The sequence below is a fragment of the Oncorhynchus kisutch genome, linkage group LG19 (assembly GCF_002021735.2).
Source record: "Oncorhynchus kisutch isolate 150728-3 linkage group LG19, Okis_V2, whole genome shotgun sequence".
Lineage (NCBI taxonomy): Eukaryota > Metazoa > Chordata > Actinopteri > Salmoniformes > Salmonidae > Oncorhynchus > Oncorhynchus kisutch.
Window position 1 is genome coordinate 34,926,908 of NC_034192.2, and position 18,462 is coordinate 34,945,369.

The following is an 18,462-nucleotide window of genomic DNA, read 5'->3' on the forward strand; positions in this document are numbered from 1 at the left end:
AATGCAGCGATGCACTCATGATATCCACTTCTCTGTCTGTCTCCAGCCATTGTACAGGGTGACTCTCTAGAGGAAATTTACAACAAAATCAAGATGATCATCGAGGAACAGTCGGGCCCCTACATCTGGATACCTTCCTCAGAGAAGCTCTGAGCTCCCAGCTATACCCCTCTGTGTCAGTGCAGCCCCCCACACCCCGCCCATCCCCCAAATAGCTCCTCCCTCCCCCTTTTTTGCCGATATGTTTCATATCAAGTTTTAGTGTCATCATTATGTTAATCTCAAATGAAAAGTCTTATCACCATTACTGTGACTGTGCACACCCCTGCATGAGTTTCTCAGCAAATCCATTTAAGACTGGAAATGCCATTCCGAATGAATTTGTCATTTTAAAACAAAAAAAAGGGAAAAGGAGAAATAATCCTTCTTTTGTGAAATGGGACTGACAGTTGAAAATCAGAATGTTTTACAGACTGTGAGGAGGAGTTTGGGATTCAGGGGAAGTTGCAGGGGAATGGAGACTTAATAACACAAGTTGGAACACTTTGTAAATGTTCATCAAATCACATTTAAAAAAAGACACTAGAGAAGCAAAGACCACTTAGGAGGGTTTTTTTCTACAAGGACTGAATAATATCAAGCCCAGCTGATGGTACTGTTGGAGTTATCTCTCTTGTTTATAATTACTGAAGAAATTGGTGGAGAAGCCTACAGACTGGTGATCTATCACAAACCAGCTTGCTATTTGATCAGCTGCCAGTTGTTGGTGCTGCTGCAGCTGATCAAGACCTCTTGGGAGGCAGAACAAATGAAAGAAATGAGTTATGAATCTACATTTATATAATGAAATCACAAGGTAAATGAACAAATCCTACTGAGATTTTACTGCATATTAAAAACGACATTTTACATTTCACTAGAATTGTCTACTTGGAGGGCTGTTAGATTTCATTCCTTTGTTTTTTTTTTGTGGGATTTTTTTGCTTGTGGTTTTTAGCTGCTCTGTGTAAAGGGTGGGGGTAGAGAAGTGTAACGGGGCTCTCTGCAAAACACCAAACTGCCTTACATCAACTACAAATTGTTATATTATTACCTGTACTTTGTGAGGGAAGCTACAAATAATTGACAAGGAAAACAAACAGGACATTTCTTTTCTGAGTTGTCCTCCTGACTTCCAGGAGGTCTAACTTGTGAGTGCAATAGACCGAACGCATATCTCACCTCTGTGGATTCCTATCTTCCCCCTGTATTTTTATCCTTTTCCTGTTGTCATTTAAGAATTTATTGGATTCCAATTTGGGCAGCCATAGCTCCCTCACCCATGTTGAGCAGCAGACCACCCTATTACACTCTCTGCCTTCCGAGATGAATCTTTTTGATTGATTGGTCACATGGTACTGTCCTGTATATGCCACCCTGAAGGTGGCCTTAAAACGGGTAGAACAAGACAAATTGTATTGGATGTCCTAACAATTAAAGAGTCAATATAACTGGTTTTTGGATTGTCCCCCCCATCCATAACACTTGAGGGGTTTGATTAAAACCTATATGCTCTGTATCTATAACGTTTTTTTAAATTTGTTCTGGGTATGTTTTGAGCCACTGTTATGAACCCAATGGTATATCTGGGGCGAGCTCAGTCAGCTCAAGAATCTAACGCACCGATATAATTTCCCCCTGCGACTGAAACACCATGTTTTAAAGGACAAATTTAAGAGTTCACAGATGTTAAATGTGAATGAAAGAGTAACTGACTGAATGGTTTGAGAGATTTGAAAGGCATTTGCATTGAACTCTTTAATAGACATAATAGATCAGCATATCTCGTGAAGTTTCGTGAAGACCACTTCTGTGGTAAACCCTTGCCTGAGTTGGCTTTACGGATTCAACAGGATTGAAATAACCTGCTAAATCTTCCTTTGCAGATCTTGGCACTGTGTTTATTTGTTCATGTGAGGGGACATGTCTGACTTGTTTAAGAATACTGTGGCTCCCTACCCTGTGAACATTTAATTTTCCACTGTTTTTGGAAGAGGGGAAGGGTTTTCCTCAGATGCCTGAGAGCCAGACCATCTTCTGTATGACCTTGCCCTCTGCCCCCCCCCCCCCCCGAACACCTGTACATGCAGGCATTTTCTGAACAGGTGTGCCCACTTGCCAGGCACCACTGCTAAACCAGCTGTCATTACCTGTGTCAAAACCAGAGTTCAGGGAATAACCGAAGGGAACAGAGCCATTTATAAACTGCTTACAGACTGTTTCAAAGGGTGTGGTAGCTGTCAAATGTAAATATGCCCCCAGCAGATCCCCCCCTCACCTGTGCTTCATGCATGTGTGAAATAAACTGGGACAAAACATTTTTATAGATCACAAATGACAGGTAAGTAAACAGATATTCCGAGATATAATTTCCAATTTTTTCATACATGTGACGTAATGTTGGTATTTCTCTATAGACAAATCTTCAGCTGCCTATTGGAACACTTTTTAGTCCATTGGGAATTGAATTCCCTCAAGTAGGGCCTGTCTACATGTTATTTCTTGTGGAAAATGGTGTATAGATTCAAAGAATGAAGACAAGATGCAGGCAGCAACCTACAATATATTCCAGAAACCAGGTGGAGCATTGATGAATATCTTATTTAGACCTGGTCCTCTGTTTTTAGTTGAAACACAGCTGACTGTTTAACATATCTGGTATTTATACCCCTCGGTCAGCAATCAAGTCAATAAAGCCCAAATAACTCGATTTTTTTCATCCTTTCCATTGAAGTTGCGGTATAACAAGATTGAACCTAAATGCCCGTGTGTATATAATTGATGAGGGTCTTTGTTCCAGTGAGAGACATGATGATGTAAGCTTTTCTGGGGGGGGGGGGGGGTTGTTGGGTTCTGGTTTGTCCTTTTGGGTGATGAGTTGTTTGACAGCACACCTGTGCAGTAAGTGCTTGCGAATTCTTTGATTGTACAGTAGTTTCCTTCCTGTCACACTGAAGGTGTTTGAGCCTATCAGGATGCTGGGCCAAATGGTCTTCCCTGTCCTAGTCATGAGGGAGCACAGTCCTGCAACTTTTTTTGTTTGGGGTTTTCGGTTTGGACTGGACAAGAGTTTGTTTGAAAATAAAATGTGACTTGGTTATGATTTCGATGTGTTTTATTCTCACCAAATCAAGTCCACTGGTATTGGTAGTTGTTTAAATAAGACAATGTAAAATTCATATGAATGTAATATCGGGGAGGGATATAATTATTTTTATTAATGTAGAGAAGTACCAAAACATGAACTACAAAAGCTAGAAATGGTTATCTAAACTCCATAGGGAAATATTAGGGGAGGGCAGGATGCAACTGACATCCTGGAGGAGCTGACTAAACTGAAGACCAGTCACAGGAACCAGTGAGACTTCATACAGTAAACCACCATCCCAGCTACCACATGGATGATATCAGGCACCTGACATTAAAAGTGCTCTGCAGAGCTCAACCAGCAAGATCACTCCTCCATGATAAGGTTCTTCTTGGCTTTGTCTAGTCTGTCCAGGACCTCACTGTACAGACCTGACATCTGTGGACAGACAAACAGTACTGGATATTAGCAATCTAATTAAGAAACAAATGGCTATTTCTTTCCAGTAACAGGTATACAGTCAACGTTTTCTAATTTAAGACGAGGCAAAGGCCTCTCATTTGACTCTGGATGACTCAGCCCTGTCACGCTCCATTGCTGCTCCCTCCCACAGTCAGTCAGTAGTACCTGTGTCTGGTAGCTCTCCTGCAGGGAGCCCAGGTGTTGGAGGAAGCTCATGCCCAGGCCACACCACCTCTCAGCCTCGGGGTACTGGGCCAGGCTATACAGCAGGATGCCTGTGTTCCAGGCTCGGGTCAGCAGCCACAGGATCTCCATCTCAGGGAAGTCCTCAGGCTGGAGAGGAGGCACAGAGGAGACAACGAACACATTCTGCTGCTGTCCACCTGGCTTGGAGCACCCGTGATAACTCACCTGACCTCAGAGTCCAGGTATGCCTATGAATGTGGCTTTCAGTGTCTATAGTCAGTCTGGGAATGACACTGGGAGTGTCAGAAAATACGGGATTTTATACAGAACCACGCTAACTTATGAGGAAGATTCAAATGTATGTGACTGATGTATATTCATTTAAGGCACTTGTCCATCCATTGTTTTAATGTTTCAATTACAAGGTTGTGTATTGGGATATCTGCACGGCAGTGGTTCAATTTTGCAACTCTGCATATGACAATGTGCCTGTGCACATAGAGCTTGGTAATGCTTCAATACTCTGATGCGTCTTTTCACCAGTTTAACAGCAGAGCGATGGCTTGTACAGCACATTACCATTCACATTGGCAGGAAAGGGATGGTGAATGGAAGCATCTGCTAATTGAAGTGCTGCTGAAAGCCCATTGATAAAAACAAACAGGAGATGCTTTCAGTGCAGCAGCGGAGGGGGGCGGAGGGACGAGGGGGGTTAATTACAATGCGGGGTTGCGGCGGTGGCACGAGATTGCTGCCGACTCACTGCGGCTGTGATGATGGACAGGGCCTCTTCATAGTAGCCCCATACCTCCTCCAGCACACGGGCCTCCACATCCGACACGCCGCTGGGTAGAGACAGCTGGATCAGGCTGTGGACACACTGGCTGAGAGGGAGCATTGGAAATAGAGAGGGAGTTAGACATCACACACAGCAGCCTACGCACGGACACATTGGAATTCTGTCACAGCAAATATCTGACTGGATCATATACCAGTCTCTGAAAGACCCGGTCAAGTTACCAATGGTAAATTGTGAGGCTTGTTTTGTTGTTTTGTGATGGGATGAGCAATGAGATGGGCACACACCTGCAGCGGGCCAGGTCTGCTTGTGGTTGTTTCCTGTGCAGAGACAGAGTGATCCTCAAGGCCTTCTTACACAGCAGAGGGAAGTGGGCAGGAGGCTCCATAGCCAAGGCTAAGGACAGAAGAAACACACTCATCACAATACTCAATACAAAACTGTGTGGCTGAGCAAAAAACACTGGATGAGGAGAAGTCCTGTAAGGAGGGTCAACTACGGTGTTTACTCTTCACCTGCCATGGTCTCCAACACCTTGATCTCAACATTATCCAGCTCCAGCACTGACTCCAGCACTGTCTCCACCTTGGGGTCGTTGAGCTTGGCACGAGCCTCAAACTCATACAGCAGCAGCAAAATGTTGGTTGGGTCCTTGGAGTTGTCCCCTGGGTGTGTCAGAGGGTGTCAGATTATTCTCCTCACACAACGTAATCCAACATCATGGCAGAATTGAGCAGAGCACAGTATGGAATGGAAGAGGAGGGATAATTAGGGCCACCTGATGCTTTAAGAGTCTTCCAGACCTCCCAGCAGATCTGAATGTGCTCCAGGGCTTGTGTCAGCTGCTCCGTCTAAACATGAAGACAGTGGCATTCAGTACCCACCTAGTGGCCGCTACCCATAACGGCAAGATTCAAAATAAAATAACTCCCTACGCCAGCACTAATAACAGTTAGTCACCTCTCCTCTCCGCTGGTCTTGGTAAATTTCCATCCATGCGGATGGAGAAAGAAGACAGGCAGAGAAAAAGAGAGAGAGAGAGAGCGCAAGAGAGAGAGGGTGGTACACACCTGGTCAGAGTGTGGAGACTTCCTGCAGAGCTCCAGAGAGGCAGCAGCAGCCATCAGCAGGCACGTCTTCTGGCCCATCAACACGGCCCGGTCCGGGGGGCAGAACTGGGACAGCTAGGGTTACCACACACACATATATATACACTGCTCAAAAAAATAAAGGGAACACTTAAACAACACAATGTAACTCCAAGTCAATCACACTTCTGTGAAATCAAAATGTCCACTTAGGAAGCAACACTGATTGACAATAAATTTCACATGCTGTTGTGCAAATGGAATAGACAACAGGTGGAAATGATAGGCAATTAGCAAGACACCCCCAATAAAGGAGTGGTTCTGCAGGTGGTGACTACAGACCACTTCTCAGTTCCTATGCTTCCTGGCTGATGTTTTGGTCACTTTTGAATGCTGGCGGTGCTTTCACTCTAGTGGTAGCATGAGACGAAGTCTACAACCCACATCAATGTGTCCAGAGCATGGAGGCGCTACCAGGAGACAGGCCAGTACATCAGGAGATGTGGAGGAGGCCGTAGGAGGGCAACAACCCAGCAGCAGAACCGCTACCTCCGCCTTTGTGCAAGGAGGAGCAGGAGGAGCACTGCCAGAGCCCTGCAAAATGACCTCCAGCAGGTCACAAATGTGCATGTGTCTGCAGACTCCATGGGGGTGGTATGAGGGCCCGACGTCCACAGGTGGGGGTTGTGCTTACAGCCCAACACCGTGCAGGACGTTTGGCATTTGCCAGAGAACACCAAGATTGGCAAATTCGCCACTGGCGCCCTGTGCTCTTCACAGATGAAAGCAGGTTCACACTGAGTACATGTGACAGACGTGACAGAGTCTGGAGACGCCGTGGAGAACATTCTTCTGCCTGCAACATCCTCCAGCATGACCGGTTTGGCGGTGGGTCAGTCATGGTGTGGGGTGGCATTTCTTTGGGGGGCTCCATGTGCTCGCCAGAGGTAGCCTGACTCCCATTAGGTACCGAGATGAGATCCTCAGACCCCTTGTGAGACCATATGCTGGTGTGGTTGGCCCTGGGTTCCTCCTAATGCAAGACAATGCTAGACCTCATGTGGCTGGAGTGTGTCAGCAGTTCCTGCAAGAGGAAGGCATTGATGCTATGGACTGGCCCGCCCGTTCCCCAGACCTGAATCCAATTGAGCACATCTGGGACATCATGTCTCGCTCCATCCACCAACGCAACGTTGCACCACAGACTGTCCAGGAGTTGGCGGATGCTTTAGTCCAGGTCTGGGAGGAGATCCCTCAGGAGACCATCTGCCACCTCATCAGGAGCATGCCCAGGCGTTGTAGGGAGGTCATACAGGCACGTGGAGGCCACACACACTACTGAGCCTCATTTTGACTTGTTTTAAGGACATTACATCAAAGTTGGATCAGCCTGTAGTTTGGTTTTCCACTTAAATTTTCAGTGTGACTCCAAATCCAGAACTTCATGGGTTGATAAATTTGATTTCCATTGATAATTTTTGTGTGATTTTGTTGTCAGCACATTCAACTATGTAAAGAAAAAAGTATTTAATAAGAATATTTCATTCATTCAGATCTAGGATGTGTTATTTTAGTGTTCCCTTTATTTTTTTGAGCAGTGTATATTAAGAGTACCATAAAGATAAAGGACCACAAGACAGAGAGAACGCATTAAACGGAGGGTGCCTGCATGGCGGTCTGTGTCTGCGTGTTTTAGGGGTGTAAGGGTATAACGACTGACCAAGTTGTTTTATGCGGAAGCTGCAGGGCTCCACGTTTCTTTATCTTTGGCAACACTAATTCCCTGTGGGTTGTATTGATCTACACCTGCACAGATACAGATCAATTCTCCTGGTGATGCTAATAAGAGGACTTGCCTGGTAAGAGAACAGAAAGAAATCCCTCATCCTGTCAGGGCTGCTCTCACACTGCAGCGCAGAGTTCCAAGCTAAGACACATGCGGGCACACAAAAAAATTAGACTAAATGCACAGCGCACTATGCTGCTTACACAGTGCTACTGTAATTCGTAAAATAACAAGATGATTCCGATAATTGTACAAGAGCGAGATAAATAACAGTGTATCTCCAGATAGTATGTAAGTACCAATCTTCCTGAACCAGTTGGCGTCCTCTGTGCGCTGCTCTACAGCCATGCTAGGCCCTGGGCTGAGCTGTGACACTTTCTGCAGTGCTGTGGTGGTGACAGTAAACAACAAACACTGGCTGGGTGAAAACCAAGCAAAAGCGCAGAGCAGAGAAAAATAGAATCGACACTAAAGCTGAGGATTTCTTTAAGCAGAGGTGGCAAAGGTAGTGGGGGCGTCTTCCTGGGGGGGGGGTCCGGGGGTATGTTGAACGACTGTGAGAAGGTCACTTCTGGTGACTTTTTTAAATGGACATTCTACTCCCAAAATGTATGAAAATTAAATTTTGTTCTCTTCCTTTGGAACTCATCTGTAAATCGAGGAGTTTAATTTTATCTCGATCTCAATGACATCACCAGCCAATTCTACATAATAATTTTTTGGGGAGGGGGGACGGGGGATGATTTAGCAGCGCCGGTGCGCATAGGGGAAACACTGCTAATGCATTACCTCAGAGTACTCATATAATGAGGGGAGAAAGATGTTACTGTAAGTGTGATTGTTGTATATTGTACTCACCCATTTTTAGATATGACAGCAGAATATCCAGATTCGCATGTCTATATATAGAGGAAATGTTAACAAGCAGAAACAGTAAATCAACCACAACTGAAACGCTGTAGAAATGGGCAGCAGGTATTCTAACGGTTAAGGGCCTGTAACTAAAAGGTCGCTGGTTTGAATCCCCAAGCAGGATTGGTGAAAAAAGTCTATTGATGTGCCCTTGAGCAAGGCATTTAACCCTAATTGCTCCTGTAAGTTGCTCTGGATAAGAGCGTTGGCTAAATTACTCAAATGAAATGGAGCATTTAAACACTATTGTATGATGATCATGTTTCACGATATCTCATCGAACTCACCCTATCTCCCCACTGGCCTTTTCTATTGTTGAGAGCACTAGTCGAACCAAACACCTGTAATAGACAAAGACCATGAGGACTCGGGACCTAGTTCCTTTCACCTACTAACACTGTACAGAGAGGCACACATTTCACAGGAGAAATTAAAAGATATAGGTCAGTAGATCATGGAGACACCTCATTGAAATCTTAAACAGCACCATGTTTCACTGCGTCATGCATTCTAACACATTTATGGTGGAAGCTGATGATGCAACACAAATTGTCATAATCAACTGTCATTGTATGTTATGTCATGTTTATGATAAGGTCATCTTGCAAAAGTATTCATCCCCCTTGGCATTTTTCCTATTTTGTTGCATTACAACCTGTAATTTAAATAGATTTTTATTTGGATTTAATGTAATGGTCATGTTCTGTTATAATCTCCACCCGGCACAGCCAGAAGAGGACTGGCCACCCCTCATAGCCTGGTTCCTCTCTAGGTTTCTTCCTAGGTTTTGGCCTTTCTAGGGAGTTTGTCCTAGCCACCGTGCTTCTACACCTGCATTGCTTGCTGTTTGGGGTTTTAGGCTGGGTTTCTGTACAGCACTTTGAGATATCAGCTGATGTAAGAAGGGCTATATAAATACATTTGATTTGAATGGACATACACAAAATAGTCCAAATTGGAGAAGTGAAATGAAAAATATAACTTGCTTAAAAAAACATTTAAAAATTAAAAACGGAAAAGTGGTGCATGCATATGTATTCCCCCCTTTGCTATGAAGCCCCTAAATAAGATCTGGTCACATAATTAGTTAGATTGCACACAGGTGGACTTTATTTAAGTGTCTCGTGAGTTGTCACATGATCTCAGTATATATACACACCTGTTCTGAAAGGAGCTCTCCAGACAGGTCAGGGACAAAGTTGTGGAGAAGTACAAATCAGGGTTGGGTTACAAAAAAATATCAGAGACTTTGAACATCCCACGGAGCACAATTAAATACATTATTAAACAATGGAAAGAATATGGCACCACAACATACCTGCCAAGACGAGGCCTCCCACCAAAACTCACGGCCCAGCAGAGAGGCATCAAAGAGACCAAAGATAACCCTGAATGAGCTGCAAAGCTCCACAGAGGAGATTAGAGTATCTGTCCATAGGACCACTTTAAGCCATACATTCCACAGAGCTGGACTTTACGGAAGAGTGGCCAGAACAAAGCCATTGCTTAAAGAAAAAAATAAGCAAACACATTTGGTGTATACCAAAAGGCATGTGGGAGACTCCCCAAACATATGGAAGAAGGTACTCTGGTCAGATGAGACTAAAATTGAGTTTTGGGCCATCAAGGAAAATGCTATATCTGGTGCAAACCCAACACCTCTCGTCACCCCGAGAACACCATGCTGTGGGGATGTTTTTCATCAGTAGGGACTGGGAAACTGGTCAAAATTGAAGGAATGATGGATGGCGCTAAATACAGGGAAATTCTTGAGGGAAACTTGTTTCAGTGTCACGCCCTGACCATAGATTCTCTGTTTTTCTATATATTTTGGTTAGGTCACTCTAGTTGTTGTATGTCTAGGGTTTTTGTCATCTAGGGATTTTTTATGTCCATGTTGGCCTGATATGGTTCACAATCAGAGACAGCTGTTTATCGTTGTCTCTGATTGGGGATCATATTTAAGTAGCCATTTTCCCCATTGTTAATTGTGGGATCTTGTCTGTTTAGTTGCCTGTCAGCACTAGTTTGTATAGCGTCACGTTTCGTTCATTGATTTTGTTGTTTTTGTTCATTCATTAAAAAGAGAATGTAGGCATACCACGCTGCGCCTTGGTCCGATCCTTATGACGAACGTGACATTCAGTCTTCCAAAGATTTGAGACTGGGACAGAGGTTCACCTTCCAGCAGGACAATGACCCTAAGCATACTGCTAAAGCAACACTTGAGTGGTTTAAGGGGAAACATTTAAATGTCTTGCCTAGTCAAAGCCCAGACCTCAATCCAATTGAGATTTTGTGGTATGACTTAAAGATTGCTGTATACCAGCGGAACCCATCCAACTTGAAGGAGCTGCAGCAGTTTTGCCTTGATGAATGGGCAACAATTCCAGTGGCTAGATATGCCAAACTTATAGAGACATACCCCAAGAAACTTGCAGCTGTAATTCCTGCAAAAGGTGGCTCTATAAAGTATTGACTTTGGGGGGGGGGGGTGAATAGTTAGCACGTTCAAGTTCTGTTTTTTTGTGTTATTTCTTGTATGTTTCACAAAAACATATTTTGCATCTTCAAAGTGGTAGGCATGTTGTGTAAATCAAATGATACAAACCTCCCAAAAAATATATTTTAATTCCAGGTTGTAAGGCAACTAAATAGGGAAAATGCCAAGGGGGTGAATACTTTCACAAGACACTGTATGTGTTACAGATGACCATTCACATAGTGTTCCTGATCTCGCTGGACAAGAGTTCACTGATGTTGTTTGTGTGCGTTAGTAACTGACCTGAGAGCAGTGAGAACCTGAGCTTCATCTTTTGAGTGTTCACACAAACTCTCCAGAGCCTTCATGGCTGTGTCTTGTTGCTCATTCTGGAAGGAAAGGAAACAAAGGATGACAATGAGGACGATGGGTATTTTCTCCTTCAACAATTCAAGAGCTTGGGACTGTCTGCAAAAAGATGATTCTGAGGTAATTGGCTTTAAAGTTCCAAACCCTCAATGGTTTGAATGATGTCAGCAACTTTTATATTTTATTCTTTAAAACATGAATGGGGGTATTTACTATATGGCTAGAGAACACTGAAAATAACAAGGCTATATCAATAACTACATGTTGTCAAAAATGCAGATAGAACCTTTTAGTCGCAAGCTCTCGAATTGTCATCATCCTCATTATCAGTCCTAGAGGTAGATCAGTAATGGGGACCCACCTCCAGAGCGATCTGAGCAGCAAGACTGAGGAGGTTGGAGGCAGCATTCTCAGCCACTAGCAGTCTGTCCTCACTGGTCAAAGGAACTTGGGCCAGAGCCGCGATGGCCTTCACTGCCTCTGCAGCTGACAGAAACAGGGCTTCAGACTGAGAGGCACAGAAGGCCTGAATACATGTAGTCCATCCTAAAACTCACCACACTCATGTAATATGCTGTTACCTTTCTCCACATTGCTCTCCAGGACAGCAATCTTGTAAACACTGAACTGAGTGAAGATGCTGTTTGGATCACATCTCTCTGCCTCCTTTATTGCTTCTTTGGCCTGACACACACACACATTCACAGGAATGCACAAGGTACACACAAAGATTACTATACAGTAATAATTACAAAATGCTGTGTGAAGTCTTTTGTCATACTATTGAGTCACCTTGTCCAGCTGCTGCAGTTGCAGTAAGCAGGAAGCTCTGTTCCTCTGAAGCTTGGCCAGGTTGGGCTCCATCTGGCCAGCCTTGTAGAAACTCAAGGAGTAGTTATACCACTGCAGAGCCTCTGAGAAGTTCTTAGTCTGGAACAGGAAAATGACTCACATCCCAACACATACAGACTTCACTATGACAGAGCAATGTACTTATTTTCAGCAGACACTCTAGACACAAACTGTTACAGACCTATATCTATTCTACCCTGCCTTTCTAAGGTCTTTGAAAGCCAAGTTAACAAACAGATCACCGACCATTTTGAATCCCACCGTACCTTCTCCGGTATGCAATCTGGTTTCCGAACTGGTCATGAGTGCACCTCAGCCACGCTCAAGGTCCTAAACGATGTCATAACCGCCATCGATAAAATAGTGTGCTGCCATATTCATTAACCTGGCCAAGGCTTTCGACTCTCTCAATCACCACATTCTTATCGGCAGACTCAACAGCCTTGGTTTCTCAAACGACTGCCTCGCCTGGTTCACCAACTACTTCTCAGACAGAGTTCAGTGTGTCAAATCGGAGGGCCTGTTGTACGGACCTCTGGAAGTCTCTATGGGGGTACCACAGGGTTCAATTCTAGTGCCGACTCTTTTCTCTGTATACATTAATGATGCCGCTCTTGCTGCTGGTGATCCTCTGATCCTCCTCTACGCAGACGACACCATTCGGTATACTTCTGGCCCTTCTTTGGACACTGTGTTAACTAAGACGAGCTTCAATGCCATTACAACTCTCCTTCCTAGGCCTCCAATTGCTCTTAAATGCAAGTAAAACTAAATGCATGCTCTTCAACCGATCGCTGCCCGCACCTGCCCGCCCGCCCAGCATCACTACTCTGGATGGTTCTGACTTAGAATTTGTGGACAATTACAAATACCTAGGTGTCTGGTTAGACTGTAAACTATCCTTCCAGACTCACATTAAGCATCTCCAATCCAAAATCAAATCTTGATTAGGCGTCCTATTTCGCAACAAAGCAGCCTTCACTCATGCTGCCAAACATCCCCTTGTAAAACGGACTATCCTACCAAACCTTGACTTCGGCAATGTAATTTATAAAATAGCCTCCAACACTATTCTCAGCAAATTGGATGCAGTCTATCACAGTGCCATCCGTTTTGTCACCAAAGCCCCATATACTACCCACCACTGCGACCTGTATGCTCTCGTTGGCTGGCCCTCGCTTCATATTCGTAGCCAAACCCACTGGCTCCAGGTCATCTATAAGTCTTTGTTGGGAAAGCGCCGCCTTATTTCAGCTCACTGGTCACCATAGCAGCACCACCCGTAGCACGTGCTCCAGCAGGTATATTACACTGGTCACCCCCAAAGCCTATTCATCCTTTGGCCGCCTTTCCTTCCAGTTCTCTGCTGCCAATGACTGGAACGAACTGCAAAAATCACTGAAGCTGGAGACTCATATCTCCCTCACTAACTTTAAGCATCAGCTGTCAGAGCAGCTCACAGATCACTGCATCTGTACATAGCCCATCTGTAAATAGCCCATCCAACTACCTCATCCCCATATTGTTATTTATTTATTTTTTGCTCCTTTGTACCCCAGTATCTTTACTTGCACATTCATCTTCTGCAAATCTATCACTCCAGTGTTTAATTGCTATATTGTAATTACTTCGCCACTATGGCCTATTTATTGCCTTACCTCCCTTATCTTACCTCATTTGCACACACTGTATATAGATTTTTATTTTTATTGACTGTACGTTTGTTTATTCCATGTCTAACTCTGTGTTGTTGTTTGTGTCGCACTGCTTTGCTTTATCTTGGCCAGGTCGCAGTTGTAAATGAGAACTTGTTCTCAACTGGCCTACCTGGTTAATTAAAAAATTAATAAAAAGTTCTGCTGTACCTCAAAGTTCTTGGAGGCTTTGTCCCAGAGCAGGAGATGTAAACAGGTGAGAGTCTGAGGAGACAGCTGTTTACCAGTGTAGTGGCCTGAAAGAGGAAATATCAGCAATCTTACAACTGCATTTTCATTTCACTGCATCAACACCACCACCATCATCCCCACCACCGTAGTACCTGTGATGATGTACACCACCACCACCACCACCGTAATACCTGTGATGATGTACACCACCACCACCACCACCACCGTAGTACCTGTGATGATGTCCACCACCACTGTATTACCTGAGATGATGTCCACCACCACCACCACCACCACTGTATTACCTGAGATGATGTCCACCACCACCACCACTGTAGTACCTGTGATGATGTCCACCACCACCACCACTGTAGTACCTGTGATGATGTGCACCACCACCACCACTGTAGTACCTGTGATGATGTGCACCACCACCACTGTAGTACCTGTGATGATGTGCACGACCACCACTGTAGTACCTGTGATGATGTGCACCACCACCACTGTAGTACCTGTGATGATGTGCACCACCACGACTGTAGTACCTGTGATGATGTGCACCACCACCACCACTGTAGTACCTGTGATGATGTCCACCACCACCACCACTGTAGTACCTGTGATGATGTCCACCACCACCACCACTGTAGTACCTGTGATGTTGTCCACCACCACCACTGTAGTACCTGTGATGATGTCCACCACCACCACCACTGTAGTACCTGTGATGATGTCCACCACCACCACCACTGTAGTACCTGTGATGATGTCCACCACCACCACTGTAGTACCTGTGATGATGTCCACCACCTCTGTTGTACCTGTGATGATGTCCACCACCTCTGTTGTACCTGTGAAGATGTCCACCACCACCACTGTAGTACCTGTGATGATGTCCTCTATTTTCTGTTTTCCCAGAAGCTCCTTGCCTCTCTGCAGCAGCAGCTCAATGTGCAGGACCAGGGCACTGCCCAGTTCAGGGGACGACTCAAAGTGCTGGCACACCCTCTTCAGGTAGTCAAAGGCCAATGTCTCTCTGGGAACACATATCAACAGAACACACAGCGCATATCAATGCAATATATCAATACAATGTTGTATTTCAATGGAAACATGAAAATATTTACATTTTAAAATATTGACATTATTACTTTATCTAAAACCGTCTGGAATGAATACAATGGTACAAGTGGATATCTGATTTGCAATTTGTTAAGATGATCAGTGTGTCTACCTGTCTTCAGCCATGAGTAGTTTCACTGTGCTTAGACACACTTCCAGAGGAACCTCTGACTCCAGCAGCTCTGTCACTCCTGAATGGAGACAGCAAGATTAAATGGTAATGCATTATACAATACTGTAAACAGAGGACTTGGGAGTCCTTAAAACTCCCACTCAAGCCATTCAAAAAAGCAGAAAGAGAGAGAAACAGGGTAATGTCCTACTCACCAGCTCTTACGTGGTCATCCTGAGCCCCACATCTCAGTAGAATTCTGATCTTCAGGTAGAGCCCAGAGGGATGCACACTTTCCTGTCAAATTGCTGAGTTTTAATTGAAAACCAAATAATCTTGCTTAATATTAGAACGTATCAAGAAGAGTGATGGGGGGAGGTTACCTTATTGGCTAAGTTCACAGCATTGAGTGCCTTCTCCTGAAACTGCTGACAGTCCCACTTTAGATAGACAGTGGCAAGGAGCCTCAGGACCTTGGCCTAAATAAGAACATTCAGCAATTTACTCTACTGTAATTAAAAACAAATCAAAACATTGGAGCTTTTGGCATTTCTAATAACCAGGAAGTACTAGTGAAAAAACTGAAGAGACTATGGTATGTATAAACTGCACTACTCCCTTACTTGCACTTCAGCGCCAGGGGAGTATTTTATATTCATCTTCCCTATGTCATAACTCTGGCTGGAAAAGACAACAGTGTAGATATTCATATACTGCACTTTATCATACACTGTAATTAAAATAAGTAACATATTTCAGATGATGAGCTTCTGTAATGCTTCCTTTATGTCAGTTATATAGTATCTTTTGTCAAGCTAAATCAATGCTATTTACCTCAACCAGAATGAACTCTCCTCATACTTTTTCATATTGTAGGAATCCACTCCGAAGTTATAGCACATGAGAGAGAGATAGCCTGTCTTTGGGGGGGAAAGTAGCTGAATATACCTGCCCAAGATTGGGAGAGTTAAAAACAGTGCTTTATCAAAGTAATATCAGAGTTTAGTTCCTTTTTTGTACCCTACCTCTTTGGGGAGCCGCAGTAGCATGTTTTTACAGCGCTGCATGCAGGCCACAGCCTCTTGGTGATTCTCTTGAGCAAGTGCCTGCATCGGAATAAAAACTATCATAAGCTACCAGTACATCAGTGAGGTAAAGCTATATGTGACAAAAAACTATTTTCTTCATGTGTGAAAATGTCACTTTCAGTTGCCAAATTCACAAGTACAAATTAGCCTAACATTGTTGTATGTGTTAGATGGTGAAACCATCTCTAGCTCACCGACTCTGCTTGGTAAGACAGAACTCGAAGCAGGTCCTTCTCCACATCTCCTTTCGATGTGTTGATGTCTGCCCCTCCATGGTCTCGGGATGTTAGTCGGCTGTACAGTGTCTCCAAGCTCTGGACAAATAATATTATGAACATTTGAATTCAGTGTTATGACAGAAGTTCTAAAAGTTGACCAACTGTCTTAGATACTGTACAGAGTCATAGGGCATAGTTTAACATATTCAAGCTTACTTTGACAGCAAGGCTCAGGAAGTTATCAGCTAGCTGGGGCTTTTTACAGTCTAGCCAAGTTCTTCCTGTCTTGCTGGCCATCTGTAAAGAAAATGTTAATTTTCTTAATGAATTAATTACAGTAACACAGAGGTAGGCTTTACAGTGCAGTGGTTTATTTCATGAGCCATTTCACTGACCAGGATCTGTTTGCGCACAGCGCCCTCTGCTGGATTCTCAGGCTCACAGGAGTACAGCAGCCTGCATGCAACATGACGCACTGACACCACAGACAGACCGGGAGGAATGCATCACAGGAGAAAGTCAGTAATGATGATAATGGCATAAATCAGGTATTTCACAGCAAAAAAGTATTAGCCTACCTTTTGCTTTCTGGTGCTCATTTATGGCTGTTCCCACACGTTTGGTGACTGCCCAATTCCACAGCTGAATGGCACTTTCTTCAAGCTAGAGAACATGTTAATTTGAAGTGACAATTAGCAAACTAGCTATTTTTCTGTAGACTAAATTATGTATTGACTAAAACACTAAATTATGTATTGACTAAAACACATGCACCTTTCAATGGTTTCATTAGAGAAGAAAAATACTGCTCTAAATTTGGCTGCCAACCTGAGGATCCAGTGGTGTTACTCTTGGGAAATCTTCACAAAAGAGCTTCTCAATAACCTCATCTGTATTAGCCAGTTGTTTCTGCAGCAGGCGCTCTGTGAGACCTTTAATACAACATAACTATATTTAATCCCAAAAACCACCATGAAAAAAAGTACATACAGTTGCCTGTTGAGTGACGTGACAGGTTGGCATTGCGTTCGTAGGTCGCCACACACCTTCGACGTCTCATATAATGCCAATACATTTCAAGGAAACTTTTGCGAATTTCAAATGAGGAATGTAACCAATATACCGGTAACTTAGCAATATATTTCAACTTTGCTACATTTTCTGAAGCGTAAACTAAAGCACACTGGAAGGTTAGTCAGCTGGCTAGCTAACTACGTTAGCAGTTAACATTTTATGTCAGAAAAAGTTGCTATAAACTCACATTTCACATTTGAAACAAACATATCCATGTTTCAAGTGAAGAAAAGTGTAACACCTTAAATAGACACAAACAATGTAACTAAGCTCGCCAGCTAGCGCTCCATTCGGATGCTGATGCGGATAAGTGATTGACAGCTGTGATCTTGGCGTCGCGCGAGCCACTCTCGTGAAGTGACGTCGAGGGGAACGGCCCTTGTTATCCGCGAGCCCTTAGGATGTGCACCGCTGACACCACCCCATTGAGGTTGAAATTCAAATGGTTAAGGTTAGGTATGGGTCAAATAAAATTCAAATCAAATGTTATTTGTCACATTCAACAAGTGTAGAATTTACCGCTTATTAGCAAATAGATACAAATAGATTATTAGCAAATAGATACAGGTACCGAGTCAGTGTACTGGGTTAGGAGTTTTTTAACGGATGGGTTGAATATTGCTGTCGTGACACATCGGTTGTAGGACCCATCATCTGTAGCCTAAACAGCTATCAGGATTTTTATTTTGGAAAAGAGACTAATTAAGGTAATATGTACAAATAGGTTTAGTTAGGTGATTGATTGAAGTACTATGTACACGTATGTAGGATGAGGTAGGTTATGGTTAAGGGTAGTGTTTAGGGTAGGGACACCCCACGGGTCCCGAATAGCACTAACCGATAAGGAACTGAATAGGGATGTGGTGAGCAGCCAAAATTAAGGTGAGCAGAAATAACAA

The 18,462-nt window shown here is 43.8% G+C and overlaps 2 protein-coding genes across 12 annotated transcripts in view; one reads left to right on the top strand and one right to left on the bottom strand.

Moving 5' to 3' along the window:
- Positions 1-3,142, top strand: part of LOC109864740 (disks large homolog 3) — a 140,334-nt gene extending 137,192 nt beyond the window's left edge. For 8 of the 11 annotated variants that reach the window (XM_031797385.1, XM_031797388.1, XM_020452653.2 and 5 more), the window contains one exon: positions 47-3,142. In XM_031797385.1, the coding sequence (XP_031653245.1) occupies positions 47-153 (107 nt within the window). In that variant the 3' untranslated portion in view covers positions 154-3,142. The remainder of the gene's footprint in view (positions 1-46) is intronic. The other 3 variants (XM_031797391.1, XM_031797389.1, XM_031797390.1) reach the window with 2 other exon arrangements.
- tex11 (testis expressed 11) lies at positions 1,243-17,943 on the bottom strand. Its single transcript, XM_020452011.2, has 29 exons — positions 17,751-17,943; positions 17,318-17,421; positions 17,068-17,152; positions 16,885-16,964; positions 16,706-16,786; positions 16,466-16,585; positions 16,209-16,289; positions 16,018-16,103; positions 15,807-15,864; positions 15,567-15,662; positions 15,399-15,480; positions 15,184-15,262; positions 14,834-14,985; positions 13,929-14,014; positions 12,004-12,141; positions 11,793-11,895; positions 11,573-11,697; positions 11,146-11,231; positions 8,648-8,701; positions 8,307-8,347; positions 7,748-7,834; positions 7,519-7,589; positions 5,645-5,758; positions 5,353-5,425; positions 5,090-5,239; positions 4,862-4,970; positions 4,539-4,659; positions 3,755-3,922; positions 1,243-3,565 (listed from the first exon to the last, which is right to left on the bottom strand). The coding sequence occupies exons 1-29, from the start codon at positions 17,776-17,778 to the stop codon at positions 3,494-3,496; spliced, it is 2,730 nt and encodes a 909-aa protein (XP_020307600.1). The 5' UTR covers positions 17,779-17,943; the 3' UTR covers positions 1,243-3,493.
- Between the last annotated feature and the right edge of the window lie 519 nt (positions 17,944-18,462).